The sequence below is a fragment of the Thunnus thynnus genome, chromosome 15 (genome assembly GCF_963924715.1).
Source record: "Thunnus thynnus chromosome 15, fThuThy2.1, whole genome shotgun sequence".
Taxonomy (NCBI): domain Eukaryota; kingdom Metazoa; phylum Chordata; class Actinopteri; order Scombriformes; family Scombridae; genus Thunnus; species Thunnus thynnus.
This window is the reverse complement of record NC_089531.1, coordinates 22,933,312-22,955,707: the sequence shown is the minus strand read 5'-3', so window position 1 is coordinate 22,955,707 and position 22,396 is coordinate 22,933,312. Positions and strand designations below refer to the sequence as shown.

The 22,396-nt window shown below is 42.4% G+C and overlaps 2 protein-coding genes across 3 annotated transcripts in view; both read right to left on the bottom strand.

Moving 5' to 3' along the window:
• trit1 (tRNA isopentenyltransferase 1) overlaps positions 1–10,099 on the bottom strand; it is a 36,793-nt gene extending 26,694 nt beyond the window's left edge. Inside the window, exon 1 of one of the 2 annotated variants that reach the window (XM_067611399.1) lies at positions 9,899–10,099. In XM_067611399.1, the coding sequence (XP_067467500.1) occupies positions 9,899–10,057 (159 nt within the window). In that variant the 5' untranslated portion in view covers positions 10,058–10,099. The remainder of the gene's footprint in view (positions 1–9,898) is intronic. The other variant, XM_067611398.1, reaches the window with a different exon arrangement.
• A 2,199-nt stretch (positions 10,100–12,298) lies between these two features.
• On the bottom strand, positions 12,299–18,141 carry myclb (MYCL proto-oncogene, bHLH transcription factor b). Its single transcript, XM_067611397.1, has 3 exons — positions 17,879–18,141; positions 16,356–17,033; positions 12,299–14,641 (listed from the first exon to the last, which is right to left on the bottom strand). Exons 2-3 carry the CDS (start codon positions 16,993–16,995, stop codon positions 13,839–13,841), a joined length of 1,443 nt encoding a protein of 480 aa, XP_067467498.1. The 5' UTR covers positions 16,996–17,033; positions 17,879–18,141; the 3' UTR covers positions 12,299–13,838.
• Between the last annotated feature and the right edge of the window lie 4,255 nt (positions 18,142–22,396).

The window sequence follows — 22,396 nt, the reverse complement described above, 5'->3', positions numbered from 1 at the left end:
CAGCGTTTCTTCCCGCGGACTGTCACAGACGGAGAGATTTACCCCAGCAGGTCAGTTCTGCTGTTAGCTGCTGTTAGCTCCTGATGCTAAAACTGTCTCAATTAGCATATATTTGAGAATGAGCGCGGGTGGTTTCACAGACTCGCACTCAAGGGTGAGGTCTGGGGGAGGTGGGTGTTAACATTCTACCATTTATATAAATCTCATGACGTAGAGAAATCTCAAACGGTCAACTCTACTCGACTCTGGAGTTTATTCACTCCAACAGTTCGTAGCGAAGTTTTCCGCTCTTCAATCTGTCCTCCTACTCATGATCCCTCTCATTTTGTCTATCTCACCTGCCAATGAGACAACACAGCGACTTGTTATACAACCACGCCTGAATGTACACTCGTGCTCTCGTGTCAGAGTGTCGAAAAACAGATTGTAATAATTTAAATTTTGCCTTAATGAGGACAAGGAGACCCGAGAGTAAAAGCAGGCAAGACGAAGACCGGAGTGTAAATCAGAAAAATGAAAAGAGCCACTTGAGTGGAAAATATGAAGAAAAGATGCTTTGAGGGAGAACTGCAAATGAGAGAGAAAATGAGAAAGAAATTAAGATTTTCAGGTAATGATGGTCATATTTCTCACTATCTGAAGACCAAACAAGAAAATGTACACAGCAGTTTTCGATTAATTTAGAGTGTATACGTGGAGATGCCAGAATGCACCAAATTTCTAGGAGGTGGAAATATATTTTACAGTGACCTGCAGGGATATTAAAAAGTTAATCAGTGTGTGATAATCAGTGTTATCTTTTCCACAAATGTTTCCATCACTCTGTTTTATGTAATTTCTTTAAAAAAAAACTGCTTAAGGAAGCATAACGAGTGTTTTTTGGGAAGTAATGGAGAGAATATTGTAAACTTTCATCACACTCAGCTTTTCTAATTCCAAACCTCATAATTCATGCTGATATACTTCAATGGAAACTCAGCCAATGTGGGTTCAGCTGCCTACTCCTCCCTGTCTCGCTTTTAAATGGATGTGAATGGATGTGACCGTGCGGCTTGTGTGCCAGGAAGAGAGGAATGTGTGTGTGTGTGTGTGTGTGTGTGTATGTGTGTGCGTGACAATGAGCTCAGTGTTTGAGTTCTGCAGAGCCTGCAGCCAGCCTGCCTGGCCAACCTTACGCCCTGCACGAGACAGCTGTTCCTCTGCCACATAAATAAGGGGGGAGCATGGCAAAAAGACAGAGGGTGAGAGACAGAGAGGGGTGAGGAAAAAAAGAGAGAGAGAGACAGCAAGGACAAACACTCATTGAGAAATAAAACAAGATTCAGAGAAAGCCAAAAGAGGATGAAAGAAAATAAAGCAAACCTTTCAGAGTAGTGCCGTACCAATGTAATGGTTTACCAGTTTTTAGACCACGCCGTTCTTTTAATGCAATAAGCAAATGATGCGTAAAGATTCTGTCGATATGCCATTTCCTGCATGTGCTTCACAATAAGTGCATTTGTTGTAGACCTTTACTGGGAAACCAGACGTTTTGCTAATGACATTTGGAGTTAGCTAACATAGATTTACTCTATGGAGTTTTGAGGTCGTTTTGAAACACTGCATGGACAACATACGTTTTATTACATAATTAATAGTGACTGAGAACAACTCAGAGCACGAGGACTGACATTACATCTTATTAACAACAAGCATCAACTGGAGTTTAAAAAGATTATGGAAGAGCTACATTGTTTAGCAGGCTGGTTTTACTTCATGAGGAAAAAGACAGAGGCAGGTAGGGATGAAATGGTTTGGTGAAGAGATGTAGAAGCATGTAATCACTTTCTGTGAAGTACGAAATATAGGACTTTAGGAGCTTTGTGACACAGTGACTCCTAACGGGGCTAGTTAGTAAACTACTATAGCTGGAGAACTAACTGCTAACAAGCTAGCCAGATGGGACATGCTAGCGCTAGTCAGTCACAATAAGTCCCCAAGTTTCTATTTTCTCTGTACTGTGCCGTTTACTCCCCCCCGGCTCTTTGTTCTCAGGGTTGTGGATAATTTCATTCAATAAAAATTTTTATTGTCCACTTGCACAATGCAGTGTGACGTATAACATTATGTGTTTTATGAACTACACGTCTGTTTACTTCAGGTCTACCTGCTGTCAACTCTACAGTGACGTTGCCTTCGCCTCCACCTCACAGTTACTTCACTTTTCACAGTTAATTTTGTACATATTGTTAATAATATTTACCGTTTGTTTTTGTATATAGTGTTTTTACCATTTTTGATCATTTTCGTAATCACCTCAGGGTCTTTAAAAAGTGTGGTTAGCCAGTCAGCTAGCCTAACTGGCTACTAAAAGGAAGAAAAGCAGCATTAGGTTTATGAGGAGGGCAGTCAGCTCTACAGAGTTTTGCTCAGTCCCTCTTTGCTCTTCATCGGCTAAGTTCTGCTCCGTGAGCTTTCATTCCTTTCCAGCTGATGCTGAGCTTAGGGCAAAGTAGGAAGTTAACATTCGAAGGGAGAGGTTCACCGACACCAATCAGTCCAGGGTGCGTAGCAGGCATTCTCTAACGGAAGACCTGATCAAAACTCTGAGCAGATATCGTCGTCTTAGATCATCATCTTCAGTCACTTTCAGTTTGGCAGGTCTTCCAAGCACCGAGTGTAAAAAATAGCCATAGCGACCTAACGTTAAAGCTGTCAAAATCAGTGATGGTGCTACACTGAGTGACTGTACGGTCGGGGTGAAGGTAATGTTACTGCAGCAGGTTGACTGGAAACAGACGTGCAATTTGTAAAACAGATATATGTCAAACTACATTGTGGAGAATGGAAGAGGGGAAAAAATCTCTCCAAGTTTGCTAATCCACTCACTCTCAGGTTAGCAAGCTCTTTAGCTCACTCGCTAATGAGACAATACGTTCACACAGTTTATTTAAAAGATGTATTTGTACCATTGACTCCTGTCTCATAATTGTCTGCAAACTATCCTCATTTGTGGAGTAGTTAATACTCTGTTCCCTCCGTGTACAGGTTTACTTTACCTCTGTGATCAAATGCAGTAATTGTGCAGATACCATTGGAGTGAGATGATTTTGTCTTGAAACTTTGTCATTTTAAATATTGGTGTGACCAGGTATTCTGGCAAATTGTGTCTGTCATGAGGTTGATGCAGAGTAGCATCCAATTTTATAAACGTTAGGCTATAATTAAAATTTGCACAAACCTAAATAAGATGTAGGCGTATTTTTAGGAAAAGATATGTGGTTAGAGCCTCACGCCCTCTTACCCATGAACTAAAGATTGTAATCAGTTCTGCAAAGGGAAGTTTACTCGTATCAGATTGGTACATGTTATCGACTGATACCCCGAGTTTGGGAATCAGAGTCAGTACTGGGTAGAAGACGTAGGAATGGTGCATCTCTACCATTCTTAAATAATAAATGACTGCATTTGTAATTCACTTTTTCTCCAAAAGCCTAGCTACAATTTTCATGTCACTGGTAGTTTGACTGAGCAATGAGCCCATGATGATTTAAATTACATTTCATTGGCTTTTTCTCTCGGAAGCCAAAAAGAGGAAAACCGAGGAAAAATACTTGTCCTTGACATGTTTTGCATGGAAATTGCTCCATTTAGAGAAAAAAAAAATTACTGCCATAAAATGCCAAAATAATATTGAAAGCTTTAATTAAAAACAACAGCAAAGTCATTTGTAATAAGTCAACCCTGGTCCAGATGACATTTGAGGCAGACAGTACAAATTGTCCTTATTGTGACCTCTCAACATGGCCTTACACATTCAACAACCAAACTGTAAGAGGGCTCTATATTTTCATCTTTCTCTCTGAATCCTTTCCTCCGTTACAGCAGAATACCTACAGTATCTGCCCATTTTCTTTTTTTACCCCTTCTATCCTCCCCCCTCAAGGCGCCATCCTTCAACAGTGTATCCTTCCATCTTCCTCTCCTCTCTCTCTGTGGGGAATGGCCCAGTAATGCCAGACTAATAAATCATTCATGGCGTTGTTCCCCCACCTCCTCTTCCTCCTCCTCCTCCTTCTCCTCCTCCTCCTCCTCCTCTCCCATCCTGCCATCCTCCTCTCCCTCGTTGCTTTACTATAGCGGTGACCACACCACCGCACCCGCAGATTGAAATTTTCACACACATACACAAGCACGCAACAAAAATAAGAGTTAATCAGCTCTTGTTTTTTTGGCTCGCTCCTACACAGGCTTAGATAACTTAAAAAAGATGCATCATAAATCGGATGTGGGAAGCAGCATCGCCTGAGTTACAATATAAACAGATACGTCAAAGCCCAGACAGGTCATAGCCACACCAGACTGACAGAGAGACAGTGGGAGGGGGAGAGAGAGAGAGAGGGAGAGAGAGAAACAGAGGGAAAGAGAGACAGTGGGAGGGGGAGAGAGAGAGACAGAGGGAGGTAGAGAGACAAGGAGGAGGAATGAGTGTGAGCAAATTAGAGGGATATATAACACATAGCTGCACAGTGTGAGTGTAGGATGTGTTTAATACGTAGATAAGCAGTTGGTGTATGTGTGTAACAACCTCTGGCCAATAACAAGCATAACTTTTGAAAGAATAAGCGGTTCGCCCTCACAATCACACATTCCAAATTTACGACTTCAAAAGCATATCAGCCTTTCCACCATTCAACTTTTATGAGACTATAACAGCCAAGATGACGCCTGACAGCTTTCCTGCTGTTTAGGCCCATTTCTCACATTCAACAGAAAATGAGCAAGCCTGACAAATTGTCCTCCTTTGTCGTAATTTTCACCTCTCACGTTGTCTTTGAGAGAATACGGCAGCGCTTCCTTTCAAACAGGCATAAAGCAAAGGGTCAGCGGCCACCGATACTTCCAATAGTCCCACAGGCTCACACACAAACTAAAGTAATGGTGCATGCTTGTGCATGACCTGTTAAATTGCCCCCTAAGACCACTAGAGGCCCTTCACTATGATACCCCCACAGTCCCGCCCACACACAAACCCAGACACGCCCCCTTTTTTTTAACATCGTGTGGTGAAACAATTTATTTTGTGGTAACAATGTGTTTTAGTTAACGCGTTTAACAGGTGATTCTCAGTGTGCGTGATTAATCTGCCCATGCACAAAAAAGCATGACAATAGGCATGAAATGTGAACCAACTTTTTTCTTTTTTCTTCTTAGAGAGTGTGTGTTAAATTGAAATCTAAAGCTGCAAAAATTAGTCGATCAACAGAAAATTAATTGCCAACTATTTTGATATTTTTTAAGCACAAATGCCAAAACTTAGCTAGTGTCAGCTTCTCAACAATCCCCAATTGATTATTGTGTCTGACGGCCAGCTTTTCACCACACCATCGAATGTGGCTGTTTAAAAGATCACAGTCGGAAGACACATGTGACACATATGAACCAGCTCATTTCAAGCAAACTGACACCTTGAGTCAACTGTCTTTTTTTTGTCAAAGTTCAGTAAAAGTTAGGAAGTGATGCAGCTCTTTTTGCTCTGTGATGATGTGTTCAGATGCCCCTTGAAAACGCAAACATCTGAAACTTAAGAGTTGCTTGCCTCTCTTTTTTTAATCATCTTACTTATGTAATTTGCAGCAATGAAGTATTGAAAACACTGAAAACAGAAATTCTTAAAAAAAAAAAGAAGACTGAATCCCAATATGACAGAAAGACAATACAAACTGAATCATCACTGTAAGAAATGATGCAGATTGTAGCAGGCACTCCCTGCTGTTTAACATCCATAATTAAAGCATGTTAAACCACCAGTATGGTCGAATGTAGAAAATACAGACAGTCTGCACATTGACAGTGGCGTAGCCCAGCAGCTGCCAATATTCTTAAAATGAAGAGTAAGACAAGGAACTCAATAGAACATTTCACTGTGCAGCAGAACACAAACAAGGCAGTGTATGAAGGATGATCACAGCTCTGAGTACGCTGCTCTGATGTTTCCGTCTGAGCGCTCCACACATTAATCACTTCTCAAGTGCTCTCACTCTATCCCTTTACTGCCACTATCCATGTCAACTGTTTCTTATTACCAATAATTTATATTAAAAAAAAAAGTGCTGTCAGTAAGCAATGCCTTGATAAATCCTCCTCTCCCCTGAGGTGAAACCTGATTAACAAGTGTCTCTCCATTACAGCTCATCAAAAGCCTGATTCACCCAATTGATCCTACACCTTGTGCATTTCAAATAATCAGTGCAACGATAACTCACGACCTTGATTTAATGTCTTTGTACAAACATATACAGACTCTAGATTTCTCAAGTTGTCCACTTCAACTGTAAAAGTTTCATCTGATCTCACTTTAAAACGCCCTGAAAACTATTTTTCCCTCAATCAGTCTGTCCATTTTCTGCCATATTTGAACTGTTTTGGTTATTTAAAAGAGAGATTTCCTGTATTTCTTTTTTTTGTTTTGCATGTTCACTTCTCGCTTAAGTTTGCTTTGCAAATGTTTTATGAGGAAGGAAGTGCGTTTAACAGGTTAGTTAGGCCTCGAGCATTCTCAAAATGCATTTTGATCAGTAACGCTGAATATAAACATAACTTTTGTTTGTTTGTTTGCAAGCAATCCCCAACAGGACACCTTTAAGATTTGAGACCACCAAAGCAAAGCCTTAATAACACACCACCCGTACATCCCTGCTGGGCATGGATGAAGGGTTGTCACCACTAAAGTGTGACTTTAAACAGCCAAATTGAAGCCTCTCAATGCCTCTTTAATGCTACCTGTATATTAACTCAGTGCACAGTACAAGAAAAGAAAATTCAATGTAAGAGAGCAGTGAGTCCGGTTAAATTTAGTAAAGCATTTAATACACTGTACTACTAACCCACTTCCATCTAATTGTGAATATGGTGCCTGTGATTCTCTGTGTGAAATAATAAGAAATGTTTTAAGTGGCTAATTTAAGACTTTTCAGACCTACAAATACCCAGCAAGACTATTCTGCTATATATGGGTGAGGTGACAGGTACAGCGAGGGACTGTGAAACCTAAACTTAAAGTCATGCGCTCACACATTTTCCCATACTGCTAATTTGTAGGGAATAAAATGATACTGACATTTTTTCTGGAAGCCTCTGAAGGACCCCCCGCTGGTCCCTGGACCCCTCTTTGGGAACCACTGGTTTAGACTATTTGGCAGTGGCTCATTCACTAACAGTACAGCCAAGCACTTGTGTGTATGTGTGTGTGTGCCATAGATAGCATGTTCATTTAATGAGTGAATAATATCCCCCTGCATGTCCAATGAACTGTGGGTTAGGGGTATGGGCCAGGGGCAGGAGGGGGTGATGATAACACAATAGGAGTGTTAGGGAGTGTGGGAACCAATTCTCCCCGGGACAATAGACACTTCCCAGTGGCCACAGCGTGCCCATTCACTATCAGCTGCTGGGCCGGCGTAGCACGGCGCTGAATATGCACCAGCTCAGCACAATGCTGCTTTCTCCCAAACAAGACCAGACTGTTTCCTATCCCAAAGACAACACAGCCCAGCTCTAGCCTATACACAGCCTCATTCTCACATAAGCAGTCTCTTTCTCACTCACTCCATGTCTGCACGTCTTTTTCGCTTTCTCTCGCTGTCACACGCACCAACAGGAGGGTAGCAACAAGGCCAGGGATTGTAGAGATAGGCTGGGTCTGCTGTGCTGTAACTAGGCCACTGTTCCTCTCCACCAGAGCTGCTGGTCGTTGAGATATTCTGGGCTGAAATGTTATTAGCGTAACCCAGTTTACCCAGTACCAGGTGACTGCTGGAAGAGTCGCTCCCCCGCAGGGACATACACTCTTAAGGACAATGCACACCAAAAGGCAGGAAGGAGAGGGAGGAAAGGTGGTGCTGAAGCAAAGGAAAGGTGACGAAAGAGACTCGGTGAACACGACGTGATTAGGTATTGAATTCAGCTGTCAGAGGAAACGCTGCCGGACACTGCCACAGTTTGTGTGTGTGTGTGTGTGTGTGTGTGTGTGTGTGTGTGTGTGTGTCCACGCTGTGCTCTGATGTGACCCAGACTCAAACCAGTACCCAACCTTTTCTTTTGTGTGCGCGCCCTCTGGTTGCTGTGGCAACGGAGCCTGAGAACCAAAAGGGAGGGCGGGGCTGAGAGAGAGCAGAGCGAAGTGACACCAGCATGAGAGTTTTTAAATGTCGCTGCGTTGACACACACACATACACAGACCAACGGAAGTATTAATCTGTCATTTGATCATATGATCATCATTATACAACACTAAGATCTTATCTTTTATCATATAAACCTTTCACTATTTACTGTTGAATACCATTTTACATAAAAAAATACTCCCAGCTTTACTGTAACCGGATTAACAATAAAATAAATATATTATTGTAAATATAACATTTCAGTGTTTCTGTGCACATGGTCCATCTGCATTCAGGACCATGCTGCTGTACTACAGCATGTACACAAATGACATTTCAACTTCACCTAAAAAAAAAGGAAAAAGATATCTTGGCTCTAATTGACATATTTCATAATCACTGTCACATTTATCCTCCAGGCAAAATGCTATTTAAATCAAAGTGTCCAGAAGTGCCCAGTATACTGAGTTAATTAATATGGAGTTATGTTATGGGAGTTAGGCCAATATTCCCTCTTAAATATCTTGGTAATATCTTTATTTCATGCTGTTAACGCAGCTAACTGCTGAAACAAAACACAACTGATGTCATTCCTCTAATTGCAAGTTTTGTGTTTATTTATTTATTGCAACTTCCTGATCTTCTCATTTTGTGATCATTTGTGTCTCAATACACGTTGTAATTACTACTCATGTATTATGTACAGTATATAATATGTTTCATATTTATGTATAGTAGACGATCATAATATATATAGTTTTCTAGTTTTTACTTCATTTTGCTGCTCTGATACTTTTCAACACTTTCTTTGCTTATCTTCAATTTCAGGATTTGTTGTTTCAATACCATATTAATATCTACATTATAAAGCGGTTCCCATAAGAGAAGTGCCACGTTAACGGTTAAATAATGAAATTTAAGTTCACTGCACTAATAAAACATGCTTATTTTGATACCTTACTGAATATAAAAAATACTGAATAATGAGCTCTACCTGTTGTTTTCAAGGTATTAAAATGGGAGCAAAATTCTTCATCATGACCAAGAGATGGGAGTAACACTGTGTGTATGTGTGTGTGTGTGTGTGTGTGTGTGTGTGTGTGTGTGTGTGTGTGTGTGTGTGTGTGTGTGTGTGTGTGTATGTGTGTGTGTGTTCAGAAAGACTTTGAAGACGACTCTATCTTTCCTTTAAATGACTTCAGTGTATTTAAACTGACTTGTAAGGAACAACAACCCCTGCTGCATGATGTTTGTGTGTTGTCTTGTTGTCCTCAGCTGATGTGTCCCTACAGATCAGATCATGGACTGTATATTCAGATATTTATTATTGTATTTTAGATGTATATACAGTCTATGCTTTAGACACATGACAGGCCCCTCAGACTGAGGCTGATACACATCAGACACATTAAAAACATTGAATCCTCTCCACACGCATTTAACACGATTTATAGAGCAAACTACGAGTAAGTGAGACTATAAGCTGTTGACAGTAGAAGGGTTGTCTGATTATAATGACAGCTTACTTCAGTTTTCACATTTCTGACTTCCGATGTTGCTGCTATCTGGCGCAGCAACGTTTAGCTTTCAACAAACTCCACACTGGGAGCTTAGATGGCAGCAAATATTCGGATGTGTATTAGTTTAAATGAAGAGCAGATGTTTTTTAATTCCCTACTCGAGTGTCATCGGGAGAGCATTATTATGGCTGCCATGTCAAGGACTCCCTTTCCTCGTGTTAACACGTGTCCTACCTGCATGGAGTCGGCGCTGATTATTTCTCCCTGCAGCCGTTTTCCGAGCTCGATCGCCAGCTTAGACTTGCCGGTACCGGTAGCTCCCAAAATCACCACCAACGACGGGATCATCGCTCTCCGCACGGCGCACCGCACGCTACGAGTGGCCGCCGCCATGATGCTACTTCCTCAGCAGCCCAGCTGACTGACTTCGCGCATGCGCAGTGGGCGCGGAGAGGAGAGGAGGGGCTCTGTTGCCGGGCAACAGGCAGCTGTTACTGTGGTAACGTTGATTGATGGGGGATTATGAGGAGTCGTCTGGGAGGATTCTTAATGCTCGGAGGTTAAATAAGTGTGATAATTTGAACATTTCAGCCTTCCTGGTGTAAATTACACGCTCTGATTGGTGCCTGCTGCTTCACCATCATTAAATCACGTTCAACCCAGTTCAGTTTACAAAATTAACCAGCCAATCGGATGTCAGAATGACTCATCTCTGCTTGTTGCTGCATTTGATAACAGATCACATTTCTGGCAACATCTAATGTCTATGAAATGCCTTTACAGAGATGGCAGCGTATTTGGTATTGTTGCTATGGAAACTGTTGGAGCTCAGTAGCAGTAAAGCAAAGATGCTTGTTGATGCAAAGAAGCCAGGATGAGTTACCATGGAGACTGCTCAGGATAAATGGTGGAGAGGGAGATTTGTGTTCACTCATACAGGTGTCTGTTTTTTGTTTTTTTTTTTACGGAAAACAAATGATGTGATACAATAATACTCTGATCTGCCTCAAAATGAGACACTAGATGTCAGAGCAGTTATATCCAGCTGCCAGTGAAGAAAAAACAGCTAAATGATCATTATTATTCTGCGTAGTCTGTGTGTGTGAAAAAGACAAACAGATAAGACAAGCAGGTCATTTATGATGTCAAACCATGAAATTTATTAATTTTCTGACTTACTCTTCATACATAGAGGCTTATGAGGTACAGAAAAAAACAAAGTGCTGAGACAAGGCTCCAAAAGTCACCATAATTGAACTCCCAAAGTTAAGTAAGCAATGTCCACTGCTACAATGACTATGCCAACAGCAGAGACCACTAACCAATACAAGTAAAACAAATAAAGAAAAACGGGGCAAAACCACTGCAGGTCCACCCAGTGTGCTAAATACAGGAGGTCCCAGGGGGGCTGTTAACCCTTGATTGACAGCTTGAACTCTCTGAAAATCTTAAAATTAATTTTTTGGGGGGTCTCAACAATGGGCCTGATTATTTTCTATATATCTACACAGTAATATTTATTTTTATGTAAATACATTTTTACGAAAGATTTTTACGAAATCTTTGATCATTTTTATAACAATAAAAATACATTGCAGTCGAAACATTTACGGCCTCTGCATATTTAATACACCCAGTAAAAAATGTGATATGTGAACATGACTCCTTAAACAGTCCGTCTATCACAGATCAAACAGAGATCTTGTATAGCTACTTGGATCAGGTAGCTGATTGTATGCCTGTTCTGTTTTGGAGGTACCACCCACGGCACCGGGACCCCCTAATCGTCACATGGTATTTCGCACACTAGGTCCACCCTTCTGAAAATCAAAAAAAAAAAAAAAAAATCTAAAAAAATAAGGACTACTGGTGGTTTGTGCTGAATTGATTAGCAGAATAATTATCACAGCCGATTCAGAAGGAGGAAGGGGGAACGTTATTGATGATTCCTCTGATCTAATGCTCTCTCATTCTGTCTCTGAGGGTTCTGAGGTTATGCTATATGTACAGCTTATTATAGCAGGGGGTGTTTTTCTTCAAGCACAGCCTAAGACTCTATCACAAGAGCTACAGACTACTTGGAGTTTCCTGAGTGCTGGCAGGAGCAGGGCATGCTACTCGGTGGGATCGGGTCATTTACAGTACAAGTTCCAGGGCTACAGTGTTCTGTTGCATGGCTTATGGACAATAGGGAGCACCAGGCTTGCAAAAAAAGCAGTGAGAAAGCACTAACATTAAGGTCACTAAGGCTACACCCAGCCAGAAGTTTAATCGGTAGATCCTCTTAAGTCCCCCCCCCCCTCCTCCCCACCCACACCAGATTTAAGAGAGTGCTACAGCTACAGTGATTGGATTGAATACAGAAGCATTCAGGTGCTTTCCGCTCCAGAGAGAGCAAAGGCAGGACCATACATGCTAATGTTCAGCACATAACCACCAATAAAGCCCTGCCAGCTACGATAACAAAAACAGTCATTAGCTCACACTGAAACATAACTCGGTAGGAAAATATAGTATAAAACTTTTGTCAACTCTGACTTGTACAAATAAAGAAACCCCAGAGACAGAAAAAGTAATGAACAGTAAAGAAAACAAGTAGGCATCGCAAAAAGTGTGACAAAGTGGCTAGTGTGATCAATGTTCAGTAAGTGTTTTATTTTGACTCTTTTTCATAATCATTTTATTAACAAAAATATAAGCTTTGAGTTATCTTTGAAAAGCCAGCAAGCTTGGCCCCGGTTTAGGACACAGGGTCAAAGAGAAACTAGGATGAGTATAGTAGACAGCTCTGGTTTTGGTTTGGAAGGGACTGTACAGAGAGGGTATTATATACATAACATCCAACAGGATAGCCTACGTATATTGAAAGGCTTCTATAGGCATTACACCAAATGAAAAAAAATAAAATAAAATTTACAAATGTAATCAGACAGCAAGATGAAAGAAATGCGATTGGAACTCAGTGGGCTTCATTTCCAAAAGTTGGCATTGTTGCTCACACATACAGATTAAATTTAAGCCATTCTCTAAGTGTTTCTTTTGGTTGATAAATTGAAGCCGACATTCACCTTTTGGCTGGTCTCCATGGCACAACATTAATAAAAGATATAGTTAAATCATGGTGAAGATTTTCATAGTGTTTTGCATATGTTGCTTGAAAATAAACAGGATACATCTCAAACAATTGCCTGCATTGCAATATATCTTTTTTTTTTTCCCAAATAACGCTACAAAACAGGCTGTTACTGTGGGCATGGTGTTGCTTTCTAAACGTCTCTCAATCAAGAAGAAAACACTGAAGTTATCAAAAGGAACCTAGAAGTGAGGACTGAACCTGAGCTACTCCGGAGGTGCAGAACAAATTATATCCTTCCAGTTGTAACATTATCATTCTGTGGCTCAGTGCAGCCCAACAATAGCCTGCTGCATTTTCACTAGCGGCAAGCATAAAGCTAGAAACTTCAACTGCTGACAAGGAAAAAGTGTGAAAAGAGGAACAAGAATTAATAGGGGAGATTAAATACTATGAAGAATAACACAAACGAAAGGAAAACGGAAAGGAACACCGAGCAGAAAAGAGGCTCAACTTGACAAAACATGCAAGTTGTACACCAAGCGCTAAAGGAGCAAGGGAGCAAGGGAGCATGAAGAAGTTGGAATTTGAAGTGGAACCTACAGAGAAACTTCAGGGGCCCCTTCAGACTGATAGAAGGAGACATCACACCATGCCCTATCACAATCAAGGAGACGTCTGACTAGACCATGCAGCAGTTAAACAGCACTGTGTAGCACTTTTATCAATTGGAAGCTGCTCATTCACAGCAGGCCTTCCAGTAGCAAGTAACAGCTTTGAACATTTTTTTTTAGCAAGGGGGGAATATAACAGTTTGACGAAACCTATATTGAGTAACCATGGATATATTCATCTGCCCGTAAGATGCCACACAAACATCAGTCCCTAGCTTGCTGTCCTGACCGGCTTACGGCCTTGTCAATCACTCAGAAGCTAATGTGCAAACCACAAAAACAGAAAACAGAAAAAAAAATAAATCCACCCGCACTATTCCAACGTGATCGACTCAAAGTGAACGTCAGTGTCTTTTCTCCTTCATGTAGTCCCATTCAGATCTGAAAGTGTTGAGTGTACGTGTGTGGTGACAGCCGATCCGGTCGCTCAGGATCGTTTGAGCTGCGCCAGCCTCTGCAGCAGCTGCAGCTGCCTGGCTTTCAGCTGCTTCCTCTCTTGAGCCTTCTGCCGTTCGCCGGCGTGCAGCTGCTGCAGGTACTCCGTGGCTCGCGTCAGGATCGCCACCTTCGGCGTCTTGGGGCAGTCCGCCAAACCCGGGATCTCGTCCCGCAGCGACAGGAAACGCGAGCGCAGGTCGTTCCGTCGCTTGCGTTCCAGGAAGTTGTGGGCCTTGCGTTTGTCTGTGTCCTCGCAGTCGGACGACTGGGGGCTGGAGAGGTGGGAGAAGGAGTGTGGCTTCGAGGGGGAGCTTTGGGAATGGGAGGACGAGGACGAGGAAGAAGAGGAGGAGGAGGGAGGAGATGAAGGCGACGTGGAGGAGGTAGGAGAGGAGGCGCTGAGGTTAGGTGACTCCGACCTGACTCCAGCCACGGTCACATGAGACTTTCTACTGTCCAAGTTCAGGGGGGCGTGGCCGTGCCGCGGCTGGTAGTAATGAGAGTTCTGGTGCGGATGATGGGCCGCGTGAGTGGAGGCCTCCTGCCGAACCCTCTTCCGGGGAGGCTCAGCTGGCTGGGGGAGAGTGTCCGGGGAAGGTGCAGCGTAGTTGTGCTGCTGTTGGTGGATGGAGATGTGGAAACGCTTCATGCCGGGGTCCAGGGGGTCGGCTCGCACAGTTATGGTCACAGGTTTACGGGTGTTGACCAGTCGACGAGGTTTGCGTTGCTGCTTGTGCTCCACAGTCACCACATCGATCTCCTCTTCATCATCATCTTTGTCTTCCTTGTCATCTGAAAAGGGCAAAAGGGAAGATATTGAATTATGTATTAGATTCTACAAAAACTGGTTATGACTGCCGGTGCCAGCTGAGGTGAGAAAGATGGCTCACATATGGAGCGAGTACTCTGCCCTGCCTGCTGCCTCCTCAAGCCAATTAAACGCTTCTCTAAAAATGAACTTCACACAACCTTGTGAAACCTAGTAACCTAAATGATCTCACACACTCTACAAAAATACACACTCTCGCTGTGATGCTGTGAATCATCACTGCATTAGGTCAGCTCCCTAAGTGGAAATTCCCTCTCTTCATTCATGCGGACAGACTGAGGATGAGAGGTAGCGACAGGTTAAGTTAAGAAGCACTCAGGTGCAAATTACCAACTCTTCAACCTGTCAAAACGAGCCAACTAATATTCAAATGCCAAACACATTTAAAATCATTTGCTGCTCTATTTACTGGGAACAGAGTTTTAAAACCTAAGGAGAGGTCTTATCGACTTGGTTCCTGCCAACTGACTAGAGTAGGGAGGAGGGGAGGGGGAGATAATGCTCTTGTAAATTGAAACACACTTTTAAAGTAATTGCACCTCTGTGTATTTGCTCAGAAAGTGAAATCTCTATATGAATTACAGTAAAAAGTGGGAGGGAGGTGTGCCTGCCTATTATTTCCGACAGCATATGCAGTTTATGACAAAAGATTCCCCTCAAGTAACCCCATAATGCTCTTTATTGAAACTTAAGCCTACATTTATTTCCTATGATCTTTGAGCACATATTATCCCGCTGAAACGGTGTGAAATGCTGCCTCAAACTCACGTCAAAGAATTCTGCAGGCCTAGCCGACCTCCTAAAACGGCTAATCCTGCTCTATTCACAGCCCCGGCTGGCTCGGACCAAATCCACCCACTGACACAATTGGCACTGCAGCCTGTTGAGTGGAGGAATGCAGCAACAAGTTCCCTTTGTGACATTCCACACACCATTATGCATGGTCCAAGCTCAACATCACATGGCAGCCTACATACCAAACTCAATCATATGGGTTCACGGAGTGGAAATGGAAAAAAAGTAGGTCTGGAGTCAGGAAAATTTAGGCTAGACATAAAAACTAAAAAAAGGACTGATTTTCCTTCCCTCCCACCCTCCTCCCCTTCTTGTTACATAAAGTTCCCAATAATAATGAGTACTCTTATTGAATTCATGTCAAGCCAGGGTCTGCGAAGAGGATATTGTTATCATAAGTCAGACTGGAGGAACAGGGAGAGGTAGCAGCTGGTCTGCTGGAGCCTGGCCAAGCAGCAGATGTTTCAATGGGCGTGTCGCTCTCTGGGCTTGAAGCATGTGTTGCATGCACCAAGGTAACGCAATGCAGTCATCATGTGCCACCCCGATCCTCATTTCCAGATAATCAAACTTAAGTATAATAACTGGCATTTCACGTCTAATAAACCCCAAAGTCAGGCGTACACACATAACTTTAGCGGTAAGTATAAGTGTATATCCTTAATATTCTTGAAATACAAGGAGAAACTACTATGAAGTGTGACTAAGATCAATATTCTCCCTATTGAGCATCACAGTCACACTTACACACCTATCGCTCTAATATCTTCCATAAAGCTCACTTAAATACTACAAACTCAAGACATGTCAAAGAATAGCCATTATATCAACATCTTTCTCTATATGACCCAGTCATATGTTGTATATTCAGTCTGTACTGACCTGATGAGTCGCTGTGGGACTCTGAACCAGAAGACACTTGTTTCTTGCAGCCACCGGTTAGCGGGAAAGTGAGCACCGCAGCCGGGTCGACACAGTCCGCCGCCAGACCGCTGAGGGCAGGCGCATCGGCGGGGGCACACTGCGCCCTTCCCGGAGATGGAACAGTGGATCCGGCTGCGACTTTGGCAGCGGTCCCCGTCCCGGGACAGGAGGCGCAGCGCTCCCCTACTACTCTCTCCAGTTGCTGCCCGGCAGAGAAGCCGCTCCACATGCAGTCCTGGATGATGATGGAGCTCAGGTTCCCGAAGGAGTCATTAGCCGTGGTCAGTTTGTAGGGCAGTTCCTGCTGCTGCTGCTGCTGTTCATCGTCCTGCCCCAAGAACTGGGACACCCATTCCAGTTTGTCCCCGAGAGACGGGCACAGCAGCCCGACCCTACCCGACCCTTCCACAGCCCGGATAGGAGACATGGGCGGGGTCGGTACCAGCTCGAATTTCTTCCATATGTCCTCACTGGGCGCTGTGGACTTGAAGAAATCCTCGTCCGGGTCGTAGTCGTCGTAGAAATAATGTTGGTAGTGGTCGAGGTGGTCCATGTCCCAGTTTTCATAACGAGGCGCGGTGGAGCTGATGCCCGGCATGGGGGCTGCAGGCAGCGGGGTGAATCACTCCCTGTTCCCTGATAGAGAACCACAGTTGTATCAGAACTGAGCCTCATCAAAATAATAACACCGAAGTCTGTAGACATGTTGCCCTCTTGGTTGATTATCTGGCCATGCATAATGCAGCTATTCTGCATGCATCACATTTGATAATTATAGTTTTAGTTAAAGCAAAATACTCCTCCACCTTTTAGGCAAAAAAACATCCACTAAAGGTGTAACAGACACATGAAGTACCTGCATCGGAACATGGTGTGCCAATTAAGACCACAGCAGAGCCCTCATAAGCTCAATGAGTACCACAGACACACTGAAACAGCCAATAATACATTATAGAGATTTGTCGTTAGGCTACATACAAAGCGCCTTATGCTTTAAAAGCACAGAGTAAAAGTTAAACTACTCTTGTTTTGCTGCTGAGAAGTTCAAGTTTCGCAACAGTGTATCATTACATAACACTGTTTTAGTAGTATACTGTGACAGGGAGAGAGAGGAGGAGGGGGTCAGGGGGTTCAGCTGACTGCTCAGCAGAAAATAGAGTGATTAAATTAGATTGAAATAGATTAATTGGATAGTCAGGTACCCGATCCTGCCTGCCAATGAACCTGCTCATACGGAGGAGTCGTATGTAAAGTAGTTTATTTGACTCCTCCTCGGTTCAACTCCATATCAAGCTCAAAGAATTCAGCTGCGACTAAAAAGCGCCGATCAGTTAATTAAGCAGCAGGCGCGCTGCAAAAAAACAAAACAAAAAAAAACAACAAAACTTCAAGCGGTTGATTTATTATCTGAAGCTCCTACTCTTCCATATCAGCGTGCTCACGAGAGAAGTTCCTGTGAAATTAAAAAAAAAGGAGTTTACCTGGTGTTGAGGATGAAAAACCTGCCTGCGTCTTCATAGATACGCCGTGCGGAAAATTAGTGTCTATAAATGATTCCTGACAGTAATCTGCTTCAAACAGGAGCTTTAACTGTGGGTCCGTTTTTCTTTTTCCCAGCTTGTAAACAGTCGTTGAGGTAAATGAGTCCGTTTGGTCGCAGTCCCGCCGCTCAGAGGGCTGGATAGGCTTTGGCTATGGTCACTTTCTTTGCAGACTACTGCACTATATGATCCGGGGGAAGGAGAGTTGGCTGTTCTGCATAAAAGGCGGGTCGTAGTAGGAGAGCCACGCCTGCGATTTAAAGGTGCAGTACACTCAAAACATGCACTGAGCAATGAGGGTTATATGACACTGATTTGATAATGATGTTCATAAGTGTTCTGCTTTTGCAATAATTATATAAACATAATAATAATGATGTGTGTGTGTGTGTGTGTGTGTGTGTGTGTGTGTGTGTGTGTGTGTGTGTGTGAGTTGTAAACACACTAGTGCAAATTCATAAGCAGCTGTGTGTAATGATCATGTTGCATCAAAAATGCTGTAATAAGGAGAGTGTCCTCTACAACAGGGAGAGATAAGTAGTTATTGGTGTGTGTGAAAGTGTGTGTGTGTGTGTGTGTGTGACAGTCGCAGTAATTTCACGTGGACATATGGCTGCAGTATCTGATGTCGTCGATGCATCTCATAGTCTCTGTAATCAATATCAAGCTTATGATGTAGAGCCGTCCCTCTGAGAGAGTCAATATGGAAGCAACGCTCTGTGTCTGCCGAGTCGTGTGTGCGTCTCCTCGACAGCTGCGCGCGCACACACACACACACACACACCACCAGCAACAACTGCTGACACTTGTTTTTCTTGCCATATGAAACCCCTCTCAGTCTCTTTCCTTTTTTCGAGTTGTGAAACTCTGCCACACAAACTTTGGCACACTCGCTCTTGAGGATGATGATTGAGAAACATCCTTCCTATAACTGCTCCTCTGAAGTTCCCCCTCCAGCTCAACAGCAAAGCAGACAGCGTGAAATCCTTGTCTGTCCGGCTCCTCTTCCCATCAAACTCAGCTCCCCTCCTCCTCCTCCTCCTCCTCCTCCTCTTCTCTCCCTCAAACCCCATCTTCTGTCACTCATCCTCTATTCTTCTCTGCTCAGTTTTACTCTTGTCTACTTTTCTACCCCTCCCCAGCCCCTCTCTGGCGCTTTTATCCCCAGTCACCCCTGATCAAAAAGATCTTGACCCTACATGAAACAGGGAGACTTTAGAGGGTTATATCCTCTGTTTCCCAGGGGAGAGCCTACAAAGACACAGAACTAACAGACTGGAGAAACAGAAGCAGCAATCTTTCAATTTCCCTGTCTGCATCACTTTCTCTCTCTCAGCTCATCCCTTTTCCTGATCTCTCTTTCTCTTGGCGCTTTTATCTGGTTCCTCTCTGTCCTCTGCCTTGTTTCATACTTTGAAATGCTTAATCTGCCTCCCCGCTTTGAATTAATGATCAAAAGTGTATGGGTGCAAGGACCTGCTCCTTAAAATGTGCAAAGAAATGTCTTTTGATATAAAGTAAGTAGATTAAGTGAGCGGAGTGCCTGCTGTTTGAATCATTTATATGTACAATCATTTGCACTTTCCCATATATAAGCAGCATTTAATTGATATGGAAATGTAAATATGATTCTGGAAAATGTTCTTGAGGGAAATAGCTCATTTACAGTAATTCCCCCATGGATTAGTGAACCTTGTTTGCATCAAAATAGGAGGGGTAACTTGTGATGTGTGCTGTACCTCTGATATATCTCCCTCTATTGCTTTTTCTATAAAAGCACTCATATATACAGCACAGACATGTGAGACACAGTCTCATAGGATTAGTGAAATGTTATCAGTCATGAGGTACCAATTAAGTGGCATCTGCTCCCAGAACAGGGAGGTTGATAGTGTTGATCTTCTATAAGTACATTAATATATACAGTAAAAGTACACATGTGCAACAACTTAAAACAATAAGTCATTTTGGGAAATATGCTTATTTTATTTTTTGCAGGGATTTAGATGAAAGGATTGATACCACTCTCATGTCCGTACAGTCAATATAGAGCTACAGCAAGCAGCCAGTTAGCTTAGCTTAGCATAAAGACTGGAAACAGGGGGGAACAGCTAGCCTGCCTGGTGTTCGAAGGTAACAACCTACCAGCACCTCTAAAGCTAAACTAATTAACACAGTATATCTTGTTTGTTTGATCTGTACAAAAAACATGTAATAACAAAAGGGTTCAAATGACATGTTGTGGTTTTCGGGGGTTTTTATGTTGGACTATTTCTTGGCTGGGAGCAGTGACTTCCTGACGTGTTCGTTTGCGAGCTTTAAAGGTGCTTGTTGTGCTTGTTGGCTGATTTGACAGTGTGAGGCTTTCTGTTTCCCCCTGTTTCCAGTCTATGCGCTAAGCTAACCAGCTGTATCTTTATAACTGGCAAATATGAGAGTGGTATTGATTTTCTCATCTAATTTACGTCAAGAAAGTGAACAAGTGTAACCTCTTGACATTGTACTGCATTGTACTTTGTAAATTTCTCCAAGAACTTTAGTACAAAGTCAAGAGGTTGTGATATTTAGCACAAACTACAGTGACTGTACTCTTCGTGGTGAAGGAACATGTCACCCAGTGCTGCAGTGTGGCTCACTGATGTGTTTTTAATAGTTTCTGGACAACAACAGAGGTCTATGGCACAGAGGAATAAGATATATCAGGCTTTGGATCCCCACACAATACTTGTAAGTAGGATTTGTTCGTTGTTGGTTTGGCTCTGCACATGAGATTTGTTGACAACAAGAAAAATATAGAAAATCACTAGCCTTATTATTTTTATTTTAAAGGCTGATGCAAATCTCTATCCTGGTTCCTTCACAGTAGAGGATTCCTAACTAAGATACATAACAGATATGATCAAACTTTACTTCATCATCCATGACTTAACTGTCCTGTCAGAACTCCCATCATGAAATACAAGTTTCTCATTCTTCTTCAGTCTTTTTTTTAACATCTTTAATCCACAGACACCCACAGGTGGGTCAGTTAAGTTTTTCAGTGAAAAATTGGAGTCGGGAAATTTATAACAGATCATAACACTCACATGTGACATTTGCTATTTTTCTTTCCCAATTACCCTGCAGCTTTTGGTATAACATACTGTGAATAGAACTGAGAGAGCTCAGATTAAATGAAGCTATAATGATACCCATGGGGCCGTCACAGCAGAAGCAGAGAATGGGATATAGCTTTATAACACTGAATGCTGCTGATAATACAAGTGATCACACTTATCATATAAAGAGAGAAAATCAGAAAGTAAATATAGAAATAAATGAACAATAAAATGCAGGTTCAATTGAATCCACCTGTTTGTATGTGTTAAATATGTATATGTGCAGTTATTTATAGGAAACTTAATGTTAACATGTATTAATATTCACATAACAACATAACATAATTAGTTAATGTGTGTAAAAAGATTATTTATTGCACTGAAGAAGAAAAAGGAGGGAAGTAAGGAGCAATAAAGGGATGACTGGAGGGAGGAGTGTTGACAAGGTCTGACCCCCCCTCTTCATCCTTCAAGTCATTCCTCTGACTGCCCCCACTCCACCCGACTCTGACCTTCCAGACTGATCAATGAACACCTAGTCTGGGACGCACCCATCAGTGCGTCTGTGTGTCTGGACCGCCACAGGTTCACTTCATGTAATCTGGAAGACCACAGAGGAAAAACGACAGCTGCTACCCACTGGATGGTGTTGACCTCCTGCTGACACACTAGCCACACACACTTGCACACACACACATGGTAAGGGAGGAGATTGTCTTTCAGTCCAGATGCTCATTACATCGAGCTATTACACACTGACCTCCACACACACACACATACAGTACAGATACACACAATGTCTAATTTTCTAATCCTCAACTCATGCTTTTTTAAAGGGTCAGTTCACCCAAAATTCTTTTCTCCCACTTACCTCAAGTGCAGATAGTTGTGGTTTTATTTATCATTTATGCACATCTTGAGATCTTCTGCCTCCACCACAATATAGTGGAGGTGAATGGAAATATGTTTGTGTTACAGGATCTCTTTTTTCTGATTTTTACCTCTATCTGATTTTTGATCAAGCACCTGTGAAAGTTTTTTGGATGTGCGTACTCTCGCCCCTTTTGTGTTACAGGATTAAAAATACATTCTAAATATTCAATCCCTTTTAAAAGACAGTGTCCTTGTTACTCTGAACAATCCACAGAACCCGGTAAACTGTTCTCATTGGGACTATTTGTTAGAGAATAGTTTCAGTGAAAACTGTTTTTGGAAGGACATATAGTCGTTCATTTTTTAAAATTATTTTAGCAACACAAACAAGCAATTTTTTTATTGGGGTGAATGCAAGAATCTCAGATACCAATATCTCAAAACTTGGATGAATAAAACTAAAACTATCTGTATGATTCCAAGACTG